Source organism: Apostichopus japonicus, chromosome 13 (assembly GCF_037975245.1).
Source record: "Apostichopus japonicus isolate 1M-3 chromosome 13, ASM3797524v1, whole genome shotgun sequence".
NCBI lineage: Eukaryota > Metazoa > Echinodermata > Holothuroidea > Aspidochirotida > Stichopodidae > Apostichopus > Apostichopus japonicus.
Window position 1 is genome coordinate 16,084,778 of NC_092573.1, and position 18,719 is coordinate 16,103,496.

Sequence of the window (18,719 nt, forward strand, 5' to 3'; positions counted from 1 at the left end):
GTACAGTACTGAGGGTTATCTGTTTTGCATATAAGATTGGTCAAGAGTTTTTATTTTGTCATATAATACTTGCACTTTCAGGGCAGGACAAAACTTGATGTTCATATACATAGCTGCAGTATTTAACTAAATGAACATCAAGTTACAATACGGAATGTCATGGTTACTTTATTTCAGAAAATGAAATGGCGTATTAAAAATTGGACATTTGAAAAATGGATAGTAATGCTATTCTGGGGTATTAAATTTGACAGTCATAGTGAAACTGCAAGAGTAAATCAATTGTGTTCACGGATGTTTTGTGGCCAAGTATTTTAACTTGCTTAATATCTTCATATTGCATTTTCTTTGAACTAGAGAATTTGATATCACACCTTGAATAAGTTAGGATCCTTGTCTCTCTGCACAATGGATGTGGATATTTTCAACCAGTAAGATTATATTCAAAATGTTTTCAGAATGCAGCCTCATTGCTGCTCAATATGTCTTGATGAAACTATTACAGCGTTTGTTGTTACAGGAGGGCAAAGACACTATAATTTTAGTTAACATTTCTCTTACGGTTTTGATAAATTTCCCCCACAAATGGATATTTATGCAAGGCTGTTCTCAAGAATTGCACAACTTGTTGTGCATTGATAAAGCCAGAGGGTTCTATAAATAGTACTATGTAGTTAAAGGAATTGTCTGGTGGAAGATTTTGATACATTGTCCTTGTAGTTATTATTTTTCTTTTTCTAACCATGTAAAAATTGTCCCCATTCGACATATTTTTATTGTAGAAATCTGGTTTTCAAATTCACCAGTTTCTCACCAAAAGTACCGTTTGTTATGGTGATTGACGTAGTGCTGGCAAATAGGCAAAACAGGCGACTTGAAGTTAGCACACCCATTTCCCCAGCAAATACACTCGCACGTGTACACGCACAGGTGATTGCCTATTATATAAACGTACATATCGCGAACGTTTATAGCCTATACTGTGCCATGCCAAGTTGGTTTACTTATAGCGTTGCACATAATACACTCTCACACTCAAACCACAGTTCATAAACTGTTCGAATCGCTGAAATAAAATTCACAGATCAAATTTACAGTAAAAGGAAACTTGAAAAGTATTCGGAACCCCGAAAGATGAAACTTGGCGGAATGGATGTCGGAGCAGAATGTAGTACCGAGAAGCTTAGGCTTCGCAGAACTGTCTGATTGTAAACGTTAGAGTAGCCTATATGTGAAAATTCTTCGCGTTGGAGCTGGATAGCGCGATGTATAAACAACGAAGAGTCTGCTGTTAAAACTTATCTTGTGTTACACAAAGACTACCGATCTACTACATATATGGCGGCTTAAGGAGGTTTTGAAAACTTATCTAATTTTGAAGAAATTTCACCGAAAATTAAGGAAGAAATTAATCTGTATACAAACGCGGTTTTTGTTGTGATTACTGTAGGTACTGTACAGAGCGTGGGTTATGTCGCAATCTGCATTAGCGTAGATGACGTCACGTTCTGTACTGTTCAAATCATATTGGAAATGTCTATCCCTAACGATTGAAAAATTGTTTCTCTGTCAAATGCAACATTAGCGTTCACATACTTTGACAACATGTTTGGAAAATTACTTATCATTTTTTAAGGTAACTTCTTTGGGCCACCAGACAATCCTTTATGTAACCAGATGATACTGTATTTGTTCTCAGTTTCTTGAGAGTGTTTCTATGAGTAGCATGCTTGATCTAGATCTGGGATACCTTCCTGTGCCTCCCTTAAATCTCTACTTGAAATGCAAGATACTTCAGGTGTAACAGCTTCCTGCAGCTTCTACTGGCAATAAAAGACAATAATGGGACTTAATAGATTGAACACACTGCTTCTGCAGTACATTGACACACTGCATGCTGGCTTATATTCATAGATACATGAAGAGGGTGCCTAACTTCATATGGAAAGTATGTTTGTGAAAACAGTCAAAGGCTACTGTAGTTGTTGCAGCTTCAACTTCCATGCAGTGTTTGTGGCAAAATGTGACTGCAATAATCATTCTAAGTACAAAATTTCTTTTTCTCAAAACTATAGGAGAACTCAAACTATGTATCATGAACACACAGTTACATCCTCTCTATTATCTTCCCAGGTGTAGTAAATATATAGTTCACCCATTTTCTCTTTTATAAATGCCAATTTACCTCACTTCTCAATTTAATATATCTCCACACACTACTGTCTAGAGCCATCTGGTAATCTTTAACACAACTACTGTACACTCTATTGTATCTAGAGCCATCTGGTAATATTTAACATTTATGGTCTCCACAAAACTACTGCACTCTTACCACACAACTGCTGCACTCTCATCGTGTGGTATTTAGAGCCATCCGTTAATCTTTAATACTTACTATATCCACACAACTATTGCATTCCTGTTGTATGCTATCTAGAGCCATCTGGTAATCTGTAATACTTACTATCTCCACACAACTACTGCACTCTCATTGTGTGGTGTCTATAGCCATCCAGTAATCTTTAACTTTAACTGTCTCCCCACAACTATCGTATTCCTGTTGTATGCTATCTAGAGCCATCTGGTAATCTGTAATACTTACTATCTCCACCCAACTACTGCACTCTCATTGTGTGGTGTCTATAGCCATCCAGTAATCTTTAACATCTAATGTCTTCCCACAACTATCATATTCCTGTTTTATGCTATCTAGAGCCATCTGGTAATCTTTAATACTTACTATCTCCACACAACTACTGCACTCTCATTGTGTGGTGTCTAGAGCCATCCTCGGTAAATCTTTAACATTTACTGTCTCCCCACAACTATTGTATTCCTGTTTTATGCTATCTAGAGCCATCCGGTAATCTTTAATACTTACTAGATTCTCCACACAATTACTGCACTCTCATTGTGTGGTGTCTAGAGCCATCCTCGGTAAATCTTTAACATTAACTGTCTCCCCACAACTATCGTATTCCTGTTGTATGCTATCTAGAGCCATCCGGTAATCTTTAATACTTACTAGATTCTCCACACAATTACTGCACTCTCATTGTGTGGTGTCTAGAGCCATCCTCGGTAAATCTTTAACATTTACTGTCTCCCACAACTATTGTATTCCTGTTTTATGCTATCTAGAGCCATCCGGTAATCTTTAATACTTACTAGATTCTCCACACAATTACTGCACTCTCATTGTGTGGTGTCTAGAGCCATCCTCGGTAAATCTTTAACATTAACTGTCTCCCCACAACTATCGTATTCCTGTTGTATGCTATCTAGAGCCATCCGGTAATCTTTAATACTTACTAGATTCTCCACACAATTACTGCACTCTCATTGTGTGGTGTCTAGAGCCATCCTCGGTAAATCTTTAACATTTACTGTCTCCCACAACTATTGTATTCCTGTTTTATGCTATCTAGAGCTACTGTATCCAGTAATCTTTATCATTTACTTCCTCCCTACGACTATTTTACACTCTCATTGTGTGGTGTCTATGGCCATCCTGTAAATTTTAGCACTTACTATCTCCACACAATTACTGCACTCTCAATGTATGCCGTCTAGAGCTCTCTGGTAATCTTTAACACTTACCTGTAAATTTATACCTGTGAATTCTCAAGAACTTTCAGTCTACTGTCCTTGTAATCATTCTGCAACTGAAGATGTCCAGAAGAGTCTTTGCAAAGATTGAACGTCTTAAGATTTGTTAGTTTTTGGGAGTTTGATTTACAACAAATAGATGTCAAAATGACACATAAGAAGTAAAGCTGCAAAACATTGTTCTGACAAAAGAAGATTTTGTACATACAGTGATTAACTGATTATAAATTTTGAGTAATGATGAAATCACAAGTTGGTATAATAATATGTCGTTTCGGAGGATTACTACGTTTTCTCAATTCTGAAATGTCTAACGACTGGTTATAAAGTATTCTCATAGATTACATTTCTTAATTCAAGAAGACACGAAAGCAGCAAAAAAAAAAAAAAATGGCAAGTTGATTGAAAAAAGTATCGATCTGATAGATTATGTTCCATTTGAGCATCTTTATTATATGATATTTTAAGGACATTAGCAACAATTAGTAGTTACTATTGTCACATGAACAGAAGCAGCTAACTTTGTTTAATGACTTCCCTCTCTTTTTTCAGGTCACGATCGCTTTGAAGATGCTCACCTCGCTGTGTGTGCCATACAGCCCAGTTTATCGGATGTACGAATTCTTGCAAAGTCTAATTTTATCTTCCGCCCGGACTCAACTTTCTATCTTGCCCAGTTTTTGGCTAGCAGTGTGTGGGATCCTGACTCGTTAGATAACCCGCTAGCAATTAAATCAGAGCACTTTGATTTACAGGCCGAGGATAGATCCACCCTTGACAGCCGCTTGACTGCAGCATTTCAGCATTTGGAGTTTCCTCCGTCTTGGAACTTGGTTGTGGATTCAGGGAGGCTTGATGAAAGTAAGTAAACTACCCATAAAATAGTGGGAAATTGACATTTGTATTTTATAAGTGGTCATTAAACCGGAGAACCTGTAAGCTTTTGAATGCCGTACTTATTTTCTGTGAGGAGGTACATGCGTGTCTGTATATAAGGTAAAGACTTGTCATGGTAAGTTGCTTATTGTTCTCTGATTGTTCCTAATTATTCTTCACAATCCAACATGTGAATGAGGCTGCATGGTAAATCGGTATTGTAACTAAAACAGGTTTTTGAAACCGCAGTTTTAACCAGTTGCATACATTCATAAAAACCGTAAAACCGAAGAAAATTTATCATGAAAAAGTATGCGTAAAATGGGTAAGAACGGCATGCAAAATTTAAACATTGTGAAATTTGTACAAGTGCATAAAGAAGTAATTGATTAACAGGCTAGACGCTATAGATAACACACGCATTTTTATACAAGAAGAAGAAAAAACCAGCAGTATGTGTTGACCCATTAAGGTAATATTTTAAAGTTCGTTCAATCTTCCTAGATGACAATTTTTCTCTATTTGGACAGTCAAATTTTCCCTTTGTGGTCGTCCGATGGACAAATACATTTCATAAGATTCACACAAAAATAGCAAATAATTCCAAAATATATCATCACTATGTATTATCATCACAAAGTATTTCAGCAAAGGCGCTAATTTGAGCGGTAATAACTCATTTAAGTTGTACATGCATGTAAATACATCAAGAATTGCAGACAGTCACAGAGATTTGTTTCCAAATAGTCTGCAGATATTTTCCAATGATTTGATAAGCTGATAGTCCATAACAAGCTGTCTGTAAATATTTAAGCATACTCAAAATCCTTTTGTGGAAAATTTGATCACTGCTATGTTAATTTTACTGTGTAATCAACTGATCAGCGTATCCTATGGGTTAATGTGCAAAATTCATAAAGTTAGGGTATTTTGTCAAATTTTCATCACAAAACATGGAAATGATATTGTGGCCATTATGTTTTCTCAAGAACTTGGATTGAACAATAATTGTAGGTGGGGGAGAGGGAACAGGGATAATAGAAAGATGTGTGTGATTCATAATCTACTGCAATCAAGTGAAACTTAAGAATTTTTTTTATGTTACACATGTAAAATCGGAAAACGACAAGCCCCTGCCTTCTCTGAAATATTTATGAATGAATTATTTAAGTCGATTATGGCCGAATGATAGTCAGTTTCACACATAAAACAGTATGTCATAAGTTTTAAAAGATAATGTTCAAACAATTCTTTAACAGAAAGGGTAAGAGTAAAAGGTGGATTTCTTTTTGTAGTCTACAATTTGTTTGTCAAAACGTGTCTCAGTGAGTTCCGCATACCGCACTCGATAAACTTTGTACATATTGCGTATGCATCTATCAAACTTTTTCACACAGTTAATTCCCATTGAGATTGTTTGTTGTAGACATACTTTGTCACAAATTGACCATGCTCAAGTTCAAAGCTACTTCTGCAGTATTTTACCTGTTTTTAACATAATGCTAACATTGCTACATAGAGTATACTTGTGTTGGGGGTATGTAGGCTGTCAACTGGTGCATCATGAACCGCTCCCTGAAGTTCGGTTTAAATTTCTTTAAAAAAACAGGACACATGCGTTTTCTTCTTAGTATTATTAGCACCTTCCTCTAAAATATAAAAACATACTGCTGCAAATACAATCTAGTGTCATTCCCAAATGAGTGAGCCTTTGGGGATTGGAAGAACATCGGACAACTCTTTCATTGCTGCATTGATTTTGCATAAATTACCAAGCCTCCAAAAGTAATACTAGTATGCATCTTTTAAAATAAGTACACCTCATATTAAATTTTGAATCAAGTGTTAAAACTTGACTGGCTTCTATAGCATTGTTTAAGATTTTAAAGAATCTGTTGGTAATGTATGGCCTTGAGCTTACCTCAAAGTGGATCTGATCTTGCAACTAGCAAACACCCTGAACATTCCAAGTTTTGTTGTCGGAACAAAGCAAGTTTTCATCTGGAAAAAGAATTAAGCACCCTACATCAGTAAAATCTCTACTGATAGGCCTTATATTCTCTTCACAGCTCAGTTTGATACCTTTTTTTACTCGTTTTGTATAAAGTTGAGCAAATCATTAAATGCATTCTTGTGTATTTGTACATTTAACTGTGTTTGTAAACGGATGAACAGATATTTCCATGACTGTGTAGTGTTTACACTGGGCAGTGAAGCTGTGCGAGACAGACGAAGGAATCCAACTCAATTTAGAAAGGTTTGCCAAATAATGTATTTCTTTTGAAATGCATACAGGTTTTGTTATATTTCATTGCGATGCCATTGTAGCTTTTTGCAGACGGATGTTTTAGTTATAATACAGAGCAGAAAGCTGCACTGCTCTTTAGTGGAATGCACTCATGTACAGGTAACATTGTTTTGGGAAGTTGTGCAATTAAACCAGGCTGTAGTTGCCATAGTTTGAATTACATTCAGTCCAGAATACAATTAATATTTTTTGTTATGTCAACTACACATTTGATATGTTTTAGACTTCCTAGTCAATACTTGTTATGTGTCATGGTTGCAGAGTGTTCACATGACAATCATTGTTGCTGTGAACGTAAATGTCTCATGAAAATCTACTTTTCATGACACTTTGAGAGGGCCCCATGAGCAATTGAAACTTGGCACCTCAACTCAAATGTCATAGGTCTGCTGTCTAAATACGTTGAAGTTACAAATAATGGATTACCCTGTCTCACATACCTGCCGTGATAGCAAGAATATTGATCGCTAGCCACCCCCATCTGTCTACAAGAACAATAGATCACCATTCCTCTGTACAAACAGTTATAGAGGATTATATCATCAGGTCTATTGTTGGATGTTATCCTTAATTTTACAACCTTTGGTGGAGGCATTGTTCACATCTTTGTTGGACTGAAACAGACCCTCAGTACGCCTGCATATCTTCTACGATAGATATATGCAGAGGTCTTGTCATTTTGTTGCAGTAGTGGTAAACTGATATAAGTAGATCGATCAGTCAGTCCTAAGGTGTACAGGAGTAGAAGGGGCAGGTGAAGTATGTGACATACATTCAGCTGAATTAGTTATGTTCCTATTCTAAACTCCCTTTCTACAAAGAGTTGACTGCATGTGCTAGAAAGTTGCTGAACACTTTAAATGTTGCATGTAGGTAGTCCCTTTACACAAACACAACCTGTATGTTGAAAAAGGAGTATTTTGGATAACATTGTTAATTCAAAGAAATCACTCTGGAATCTTTGTCAGACTGGATGTTTAATAAAACATATAAAAAAACTATTCACACTTTCCATCTTAGAACTACGATCTCAAGACTAAATGAATTGACTTTTTGGCATTGAGATATCATACAAATAATGTAGAGCCACCAACAGTAGGAAGGACCAAATATTCCTTACATTTGTATGTTGATCTGTTCAGGTTTGGTCATAATGGTGAGCTGTAAAACCTAGATTTGATCTTGCAGTGATCATTAAAATGGTACCCAGACATCTTACAATTTCTTTACTGTGAAAAATTCCTGGCTCCTTTGGACTAAGTAACTTTGAGTTTGCAGTTCAAAGTTATATCCGTATGATATCCCCTTGCTAGCTCACTGGAGCCATGAAGCAATGGACAGGTACTCATCTTGTATAATTTGAAATGCAGTGTACCTCAAGTTTTGTCTATCAAATCAAATAGGTGCAGATAGAAGACAGCTGATGGAAGTTATCCTTGGAAGTAGCTTTTTGGTTGCTAATCCTCTGCAACTATTCCAAACCCACTGAGTATAATTCAAAGTAACTGCAAATGATCAAGTAAATGGATTGTCAGGGAAACATTTATCTGTGTATCAGTCTTTCCTTTCAGTTCCAGACTTTTAGAGGACTCTTATACCTATGTATTAAATTCCATACAAATACTCATTATGAAACCCCAAATATTATGATACATTAGCTGATATAAACATGGTTTGTCATGTTAATGAAATGTACTAAGTATGAAGTTAATTTAGGATTGTCACAAATTTGATGACATCATTACAAATCTGCCCTATTTTTAACGATATTGGCATGTTCTCTCTATTTACAAGAGCTGAGTGACTAAGCCTCTGTTTGAAGAATGTTTATGAATGAGCTGCTAGAAATAATTCTATGGACTGAAAACACACAATGTTGTGTAGGGCTGCTAAGGCTTGACAGGAGAGCAACTACAAAATGGGATTATAAAAAGGAAGAATGAATAATATCTGGCAGGCTTTCATGCAAGTTACACATGATCTCCCTAGATGTGTTTCTCTCCTCCAGTAAAGTACATCACTGAAATTCCAGTCCCAGTGGGAACCTTCCGGAATTATGGAAGCGCTGCTATCGTCATGTCTGGGGCAAAGCATGGCCCATCAGCTCTGTGACTTGTTGTTGATTAATGACTTGTACAAAATACAAATGTAGTCACAGATCCATGTTTTCACTTTAGCTAAAATAGTTGTTAGTTTATTACTGACTTGATTGATCAGTCATTTTGCCTTGAGCTACAAGCTGCTTTTGATGTCAGTATTTCACTTCTTGTCAGGACCAGTTTTAGGTTTATAGCTTCGTTACATATGCAGTCATTTCTGTGAACCAGATGTCCTGTGCTTAATCTATCCACAGCTACATAATTACCAACATGTTGTTGTATTATCACAAGTTAGTCAAACATTAGACATGCTCAATTCATTCCACATTATTTGGGATCTTATGAGTTTCTGAAAATATTCCAGTTACTACAAGTTTTACTAAATTATGAACCTGTTTACACATTCTATTTCCCCCAAACATGGCTGCTGTCAGCCTACAATTATCTACTTATTGGCTTATTACTTTCTATTCACACACATGGCCACTGTTGGCTGTCTGGTCTCTACCTGTGGGCACAATGTGTCTAACTTCCTACACTATCTACACTTGTATTATTATCAAGCATTTCATATGCTGTCTGTTGTTTCTAACCATATCACCTCAATGTACCAAGTGGAAAAAAAATTGGATTAAACAAGTTGGTTACTTCATACCCAGGAGATTTCAATGATTCTTATTGTTTCCACTTAAAAGTTAATTTTTACATATATTTACATGGTGTTCTATCAGCCATATGGCATGTTTCATGAAGTGTTGAATACTCTGATTTTTCCTGTGAAATATTTAGAACGTTTAAGTATCACATGAATCCTTGTAGCAGTTGAAAATGTAAGGTTATGATGAACTGTCATTTCACAGAAAGCATCAGCCATCATTTTTACACTTCCATTTTTTTTTAATTTGTTATTTTTAAATGGAAAACGTTGATATAAGGCTTGTAATTTAAGTTCATTGGTATGTGCCACAACTAACATCCACTGTTTAGATTGGTGTGCATAATATATTAAGTGAAGCAGAAACTTTTGATGGCCTTAGTATTAACTGAGCTCTCTTGACCTGGGTTAGCCCGAGGCTTGACTTACTAATGAAACCAATGTTTGAGTTGGTGGTACCCTGGATGTGGCCAAGTAATTGTGAATTTTTCAAAGATCAAGGATATGCCTTATATTATATCACATCATAACCATGAGTGGTTTTGTATTGATTCGAGTGGCAGAGTCCTTGAGTCCTAAAAAGGCAAGGGGCAACCGATATGCCTTGCATAGTATTATTGAAACACAAAAACATAAAGATTTGTTGTGGCTCATATTAGCAATACTAGGTAGCTTGATAAATTAACATCTGCCTGTCTTCTCTCTGACTAGAGTTGACAAGATGCATCTTTTCCTCTAAATTCTTACAAAACTTCACAAAAGTTTGACCCAGTCATATTTTTGTTGTTGTGGTGCTCTATGAATCATACAGAAATTTAAGTTCAAAGTAATTAAGAGGTTCATAGATTTCATTGTTGAGGTAAAGGATACGATTGCGATTCCACAATAGTAAATAGATATTCATCAAAGTTGGCTATAATTGCTGTTTGCTTAGGACTTTTAGGAATTTGAGGTCAAGTGTCAAGTTAGAATCATATTGTCACACTTGATAACCATCAACTGTTTGCAGTTTGTCATTTGTTGTCAGAGTCAGAGTTCATCTAGTGTTCCTGTGGGTTTAAAGGTTGAAAATGCATACATTAACTTACTTCTGACTGACTTCAATTGGGTAAACTCCTAAACATTATAATAGTGATTGTTGAAAACTGGCTGAAAGGTAATTAATATTACTCCTAGAATTTAATATAATGCTGTAAATTATGTTGAAACTTCAATGATCATTTCACTCCAATTCTCAAAACATCTGTTCTGCTGGAAGACAATTACTGGTTAATCTTCAATGTGAGGGAATCATTTGGGGACTCCCCAGAAAGTACTTTTCAAAAACAAGTTTCACATTCAATGTGTAGCCAATACTGATGGCTTTCATTTGTATTGCAGATCCAAAGTTGAAAATAACATTTAGGATTGCCGAGTACAATAATACAGTTTATTGGTGGGCTGAATTTGATTTCTGTTAGCATTGTTATGGAGCGTAGAGAAAGTAAAGGTAAAGGCAGTTGGAGAAACACCCAGGTATAAAGGATGGCGGGGGGGGGGGGGTGGGGGTAGGAGAACTTGTGGAGGCACCTGTTGTTGACAGCTTTTCAGGGCCAATAGGCATAAATTTCACATTTTTTAGCACACAGTGTAAAAAGGCAATTGTAGGTATGCAGCAATCATCTTGTCAAAGTTCTACTAGCTCTATGCAAGGAGTGTGAAATCCTGCTCTGATATTGTTAATTATAACTATACCTAGTTAAAGAGAGGCAAACCTATATATTATGCTGGAAGAATTATCCAGGTTGTCTGTTCCATATTGGTTGGTAGCAACTAAGAGTACTGGTCTGGTCATGTCTGGTGCTACCAACCATGGCATTGGCTATAACTCTATTCTGTACCATTACTGCACTACTTACTATATTAAAGTGGTACTGTAGGGTTTCCCAGCATTCCTCTAGCTGATGCACTTTACATGAGATGACAAACAAGCTAGTCCTATGGTTATTCATAAAACACATTTTGCCACTGTGTTAACCATATTTCTAAATGCCTAAGTGACACTCCGCAGTGTCACATTCAACAAAAAGAAGTGTAGGTGGCATTAGGCCTATTTAATATCATACATGGCTATGTTGTTATACCATACTGATTGGTAACTATTTTAGTTCCATGAAGAGGCTTTTGATGTAAACTTTAAAGTTCAGCTTATTTCAACAAAAGTATGCCCACAAATTGTTTTTCCATTGTTTTTTGAGGTATCCCATTAATTTGACTTTACCATTGCATTGTTGCAAGCATAGTTGGGTTCATGATGACTCATTTGGATAACAAGGCTTGAACAAAAGTCTGACTTACAAAAGAACTGGTGTAATTTATATGGTTACTATTTTTCCAAATTGTAATTTATGTGATGTGTTGTCTAGAAATAGCTGCTGTAGGCACGAAGGAAAACAAAACGCAAAATGTATAGAAACAAGATAAACTTGTTTGGTGACTCTGTGAGTCATGCAATTACAAGAATTTCTGGTATCCAACAATCTCTTTTTCACTAAACGCTTTTCTGGGACACCAGTAGCTTGAAATGTTGTGCGAAAATTAAGAAAAGGCCAAGTGTGAAATTGAAGTGATTTTTTACAGTCTCTTGCTCAGTGTCTGAAGGTACAGGGGTTTGAATTGTTTTTGTGACATTCTTGAAAGTAATATTCCCTCTGAGATGGTTTCAGATCGCTGTTCTGTGAAGTCAAGGATCTCCTACTCGAAATAGAATGATAGGCGACAGTTACATTCAAGGCGCATTGATCTGGATGTAAAAAAAAGCTGTTCTAAATTATAAACTATGTTAAGAAGCTAAGCTTTTACGATCATGTACAGTAGTGTAGTACGTTATTTGTTAAGAGCTAAGTCTTATTCTAACCTTTACTTTAAGTGCTTTCATAAATCCATTGGAGATATATATCTACTGTTAACAGTTCATGCTGGCTTTTCTTTTTTGGCTCTATTTGCAAACATTGCAAATTTCTTTATTTGTTATGAAACCTGCAGGTGACTCAGAACAAATTTCTCACAAAATCCCCAAATTTTGCTGTAAAAGCAAACAGATTTGGCTTCTTACAATAGTGTTGTTTAACTGTTATAAAGCAGTCAGGCATTTGTCTGACTCATGCAATTAACCCTGCCAACTTACTTCTTACACTTCACATGGATTTGTTCAAGGGATTGCTTGCTGAACGCTTCCATTCTTCTGAGTTCAACATACATAATACTATTGTCACACACAGTCCTGTCTAGATTAGCTTGAATTGCAGAACCATGGGAAGGTTTGACCGGTAAATAAAAGATTAGTCAGAGGGGTACCTCGATGGTCATTATTCTGTGGTGATTTTGGTTTTCACTGTTGTAGCCATATCTAGTGGATTGGACTCTTTCATGTTATGGATTTTTCTGGATTTTTCTGGATAGTTCTTTCAATGTTGTATTGTTGATTGTATTTGATGTAATACCTGTGGTGAGTGAGATGGGAAGGAACTGTATCTCCCTTAATGTTCATCATGTAACTTTGTAATGTTTTCAATTTTAAGAATTGAATCTCTGTCAAACAGAAGTATTAACAAACCTTTTTGGAAATTATGGGATAATCATATTTTGAGCTATTAAATTCATATGTTGTGAAAGTTTAACCGGTGTTCAGTATTTTGTACATGTATAGTCCAAATTTGGTCCTCACATGACAAAGAGTATCACTGCAATATAGGCTTTTGTTTATTAATTCAGTAAATTGAATCTTTTTCTTTCATTAGCACTATAGTTTGTGATATACTAAGCCCCTCCACAGTTCAGTGTTACATCCCTTAAAGGTTCAGTGTTAAGCCCTTGAAATGTTCAGTGTCACATCCCTCAACGGTTCAGTGTTACATCCCTCAACTGTTCAGTTTTACATCTCTCAACGGTTCAGTTTTACATCCCTCAACTGTTGAGTGTTGCATCTCTCAACTGTTGAGTCTTACATCTCTCAACTGTTGAGTGTTACATCTCTCAACGGTTCAGAGTACATCCCTCAATGGTTCAATGTGAACTGTGGGTGTTGTCCTATGTGTGTTGTCATATGTGTGTTGTCATATGTGTAATCATCTTTGTACAGTTTTCTATGTGATGAGCCACCTGTTTACTAAGCACACATACTGTCCTTCCCTCACCCTCAAGAACGCACAATTCTTTGGGTTTAGTCCAATTGATGTGGAATGCAATAATTCTGTGACACATTGTACTCCTTCCTTCATTCCTTCTCTGGCACAGATCTATGATACTCTGGAATTGTTTCATGAACTTTTAGTCTTTCTCCCTTCCTTCCTCTACCCCCCCCCCTTCCATCATAAAAACAAATTAAATTGAAGAATCTTGCACATTTATACATATAGTTGAATTGTTCCTGACACCGTTAACATTTGAATATTGTCCATTTCCCTACAGCAAATTTGATCCCCTGCTAGCTCTTTCACCCCCTCTCATGCTCTCACACATATTCTTTTCCACACCAATGTCAAGTGTAACTATTATTACTATATATTTATGGAAAGGAAAATTAGAGGTCTCATGATGCTGATTTAATGGTACAATTCACAAACTGGTCCAACCCAATAACATATGAAGAACAAAGCCTCTAATCATTGTCCATTAGGCAGCTTGTATATGAAAAGTGGGGCCTGCATTTGTGAAGCTACTGTATTGTGTGGTACATCACCAGTGGTCTAAATTGTGTTTGATTAGATGTAAATTTGAATGTACATAGCGATGGTGTACCTGATACTTTTGTAATGCACTGGGAATTTATGGTATGCTGTGTAATAACTTTGTAAATAGTATTGAGATGACACTCAGATGTTCATATTTCAGGTCCATGGTGCCAGGGAAGACCATTTGTTCATTTTTTATTCCCTTTGGGGTAGGCCATGATTGTGTATGATGTGTGTATGATGCCCCTTATAAATACCATGTTTGGGAAAATGAGAGGTTAAAGATGTATTTTAGGGGGTAAAAGAACTTTTATTGGTTGTGTAATCAAAGGCTCAATTGTGGTGAAAAGTCCAAGTCTGAAATCCTTTGTAAACACTATAAATCCAAAACTACAGCGTATATAAATGTTTTTCGATGTGGAGGTCATGAAGAGGTCTGTGGAAGGCAACTTTTGTATATAGATCCACCATGTTGGTTTTTGTGGAGGTCAAATTAGGTTTTTGATGGACAGATCATTTTTTGGTCAAAAGAGGTTAATAAAGTCTGAGACCGTCAACATGATAAACTCAGGAAGGCTTGTATGGACTTCACACATGAAATGTAGTTCTAGATGAGTGGCAGTATCCTGTTGTCCACATTCAGTTATGGTCATACATCTAGTCTAATATTAACATGTTTTCATTATAAAGTGTTATGATGTTACTAAGCCTACTGGCAGTTATTTTCATATGTATATGAAGTATATGACGATTAAAGCTTGGTTAACATTGGAAGGTATGCAGTAACCAATCACACTAAAAGAGTCTTCTCTTTTACAAGAACTATCATATCTTAATTAATTTGCCATTACGTTGTACATCTTCTTTCTGCAATATTCATATTATAAAAATTTTAATTTTAGACAGAAACTGATTCCTACAAAGAAATTCCTTCTGAATATTCCCTTTACACCCAATGGGGCCTAAAGTGTGTTTCTTGAAAACTAGGTGTTTAGTTACAACAATTGCCTGTTGTTATGGGTTATGTAGTTGTTATCTAATTGGGATTAACATGACTAATGAGACACATTTGGCTATTATTTGATCATAAGACAAACCAACTTAGATATTCGATGTATGGTGCAGGTGTATGACAGGTTGCATATTAACCAAATATGTTGTTCATTGGTGTTTCCAAAGTTCCATTTATTCCCAATGTCAAGTTGTTTTTGGACAGATTGTTCCTTTAAACAGTCAGTGACAGCACTGGCTATAAATAATCATCATTATGATTTGTGACCACTGGACTCTTCATTTATTTCTAAATGAAGCACGTAAAATAATTACCTTGGATAATTTATCACAGACAAGTATAAAACCAATTTAGTGGATGTGATTGATTTACTGACCATGAAAAATAATCTTGAACAGAAAGCTTATTTAAATGAAGTGGAATTTGATGAAGATTCTACTTTTAACTTTTAGGATAAATCTAATGAATTGTTGTCTTTAGCTGACCTAAATAAACTACATTGGTTTATGTTTGCTACTCCCGATCTTTGACTTGTTACAATTGAAGAAATAATATCTAGAACACTTAATATGACACCATATGTCACATCAGATACCAGATGTAGACACAAGTTATGGTCAGTGGTGAATGATGTCTGCAGTGTTTGGCTCTGCAGAAATATTCACAAATTAAGACCAGATAGACATGCTCCCCTATGTTGTTGCGACAAAACAGCCCATTTCATACAAGCAGGGATCTCTCGATGCTGTCAACAAGCGGTAGTGGAAATCATTTTGCTAGCTTAGTATTGGAGACTCAAGAGTCTTTTAATAACTTTTCTGTTATCACTTTTGTTCTTTAATATGTTTCTTTTTATAGTTTGTGATATAGGAGATGTTATGTTTCATGTTTTGACAGTTCCGATGTTTCTATATGCACAATGTGTACAAGACGCAAATTAATTCTGGATTTCCTCTTCATATCCTTTTTACAGATCCACCACCTAGGGAAACTCTGCTACATTTTGCAACCAGGCTTCATCTGATCAGTTTTGCAGAACACCTTCTTGAAAGTCCTGGATACCTTACAGCCCTCCATCTTCCAAACAAAAACGGTGAATTACCGTATCACATAGCCAAAGCCCAGGAGCTACATAAACTAGCGGATAGAATGCTACAGTAAGTGTTGCAAGCTTGCCTAAGATTATTGAATAAATGTGGAGATCCAAGAAATTTCAGATTAGTTTGCCATTGTTGGATCTCTTAGTAAGGTTTGGAGGTGAACTAATTTCCTTGTCAGCAATCAATGAAGGACATTTAAAAATATACGTGTGACATTGGTTTTGCATAGTTACACAGCAGCTTTGGTAGTCAAAGAATCTTTTGAAAAAAAAGCTGTTTTGATTGAGTTTTGGCAGTTGTATCCAATGATAAATTCATTTCATGGCTCTTATATTGACTACACAAGTTTCTGTCAAAGGAATAAGAGAAAAACTTTTGAATATTTCTGATTAGAAGTTTGCATGTTAGGCAGCCAAGTTTAGAATTACTTCGCTCCTCGCTTACCTGTCTCCTCACAACTTTCTACGTTCTACGTGCCTATAATGTCCATGGTAGCCCTTTAACACTGTACACTCTCCATGACCGGATGCTGGTCGTTGCCCCTCCATCTCATGAGACCATACCCTCCCTTTAGTGGCCTCCTGCGGGTCGAAAGGTGGCTTGAAACGGGTGCTTATGTTGTGAGGAGACAGGTAAGCTTGTCACTCGTAAATATCCAAACCAGTAAATTTTGGATAATTTAATTTAATAATTGAAATTGATGGGGATCTACAGCCACATCCTAAATCAATAGAGGGCGCTGTCATTGGTCCTTTCTAGTTCTGCGAAATGTGACAAGCTGTTGTCTCTGGATCACTGTGAATTACATGCAAATGTAAACAGTGAGTGTGATGTGTCTCTGACTATACCTTGTGTGTTACTACTATATTAACATCCTCATTTTCTGCCATTTCAGACTTGCCCAACAAGAAGAAATAACCAAGCAAAGATTTGAAAAGGTCTCAAGTAATTGCTCTAAAGTGAAACGACACAATTCTCTTGGAATTGCATCAGTAACGACTAAGCTTCATGAATCACAACGTACATTAGGTAAGTTATAATTGTCCAGTTATAATTGTCGGATTATCACCAAACAAAGTTGGACAAACTTCTGTCTATCAGTGCCGTTAGTAGTCATAACACAGTCAGTCACAGGCTTGGGCTTTCTAACATTGCTATGGTTGGGTTACTGGTTTGGTTCACCTTCGAAGATTTAACATGGAAATGAAAGCAATAGATTCCTTTAAATAAATAATGGCATATAGTCAAAGACTAATGTTATTACAAAAGTGTATGTACCCAGTACATTCTAGAGCTAGACCTAATGTTACAGGAAAGTTGCATCCTCAAGGTAATACTGTACAAACACACATCTGACAGGGTTGTGTAGAAAAAAACCTCTGCATATCCTGCAAAATTGACCCGTATTCTGTGAGAATATGGACTGCTGCTACCTATGGCTGCATTTACATGAATAGAGCATAAAAGGCCTCTTTCCACAAATATTCATCCTCGGATGTTTGTTTGTATGAAGAACGCTGCGATGACTGAATATGTTCGTTTTAATATGAGTGCTGCATTGAATATTCTGCAGCTTGTGTGATAGTTTTATGTCCAAGGCACTTGATATAAGTATGACTTGACAGTGGATGAATGTTAATTAGCTAGGATGTACTCTCATCTTCGACTACAGTTGGATCAGAAGCAGGATCTTTGCAGAGATGGAAGAGTGACACAGGCCTCATTCAAGCATCATTCTTAGATGGATGAATCAAATAAAGTAGGAAATGCTAAACAAAAGATGTGTGATTGATTCCAGAGTCAGATATTCAAAGTAAAACATGAACTATTGTAGCCATTCTGCATATTAGTTTGTGCAGACAGAGGTTAGTTCCTGCTGAGGTCACTCCTGTTTCAGTCATCCTTCTCCCATCCACCTCTCCCCCCCCCCCCCCCCAACAGAGATTTTCAGCGTTTACGTCACTCTTCATGTATTTATGTCCAGTCTCCTTGTGCACTATCCTCATCTACCTAACCCACAAAATTGGTCACATTTTGGCACTGCATATGTCTATGATTAAAGAGCATATGCTGAGACAAACTTATTCCTACATACTGACTAAGAGTACCACAGCTTTGTTCTTGCAAGGTAATGTTGATTAAATACTAGAAAAGTTCTGCTGAAGATATCCCACAACCTTTCAATATCTTTGTCAATATATAATTTCAACTCTGTGTATTCAAGAATAGAAACATAGTCTTTTGACCTATCTTAATCTCAGTAGGCACCAAACGACCTTCAAAGGTGGTCATTAATTTGTTTCCCCCATCAGAATTTGTCAGCTATTAAAAGTCCTTATTTGATATCG

The 18,719-nt window shown here is 36.3% G+C and overlaps 1 protein-coding gene across 1 annotated transcript in view; it reads left to right on the forward strand.

Annotated features, from left to right (window-relative positions):
- LOC139979002 (uncharacterized) overlaps positions 1 to 18,719 on the forward strand; it is a 144,253-nt gene that overhangs the window by 50,034 nt on the left and 75,500 nt on the right. Inside the window, exons 5-7 of the mRNA XM_071989642.1 lie at positions 4,162 to 4,470; positions 16,245 to 16,428; positions 17,267 to 17,400. Of these exons, the coding sequence (XP_071845743.1) occupies positions 4,162 to 4,470; positions 16,245 to 16,428; positions 17,267 to 17,400 (627 nt within the window). The remainder of the gene's footprint in view (positions 1 to 4,161; positions 4,471 to 16,244; positions 16,429 to 17,266; positions 17,401 to 18,719) is intronic.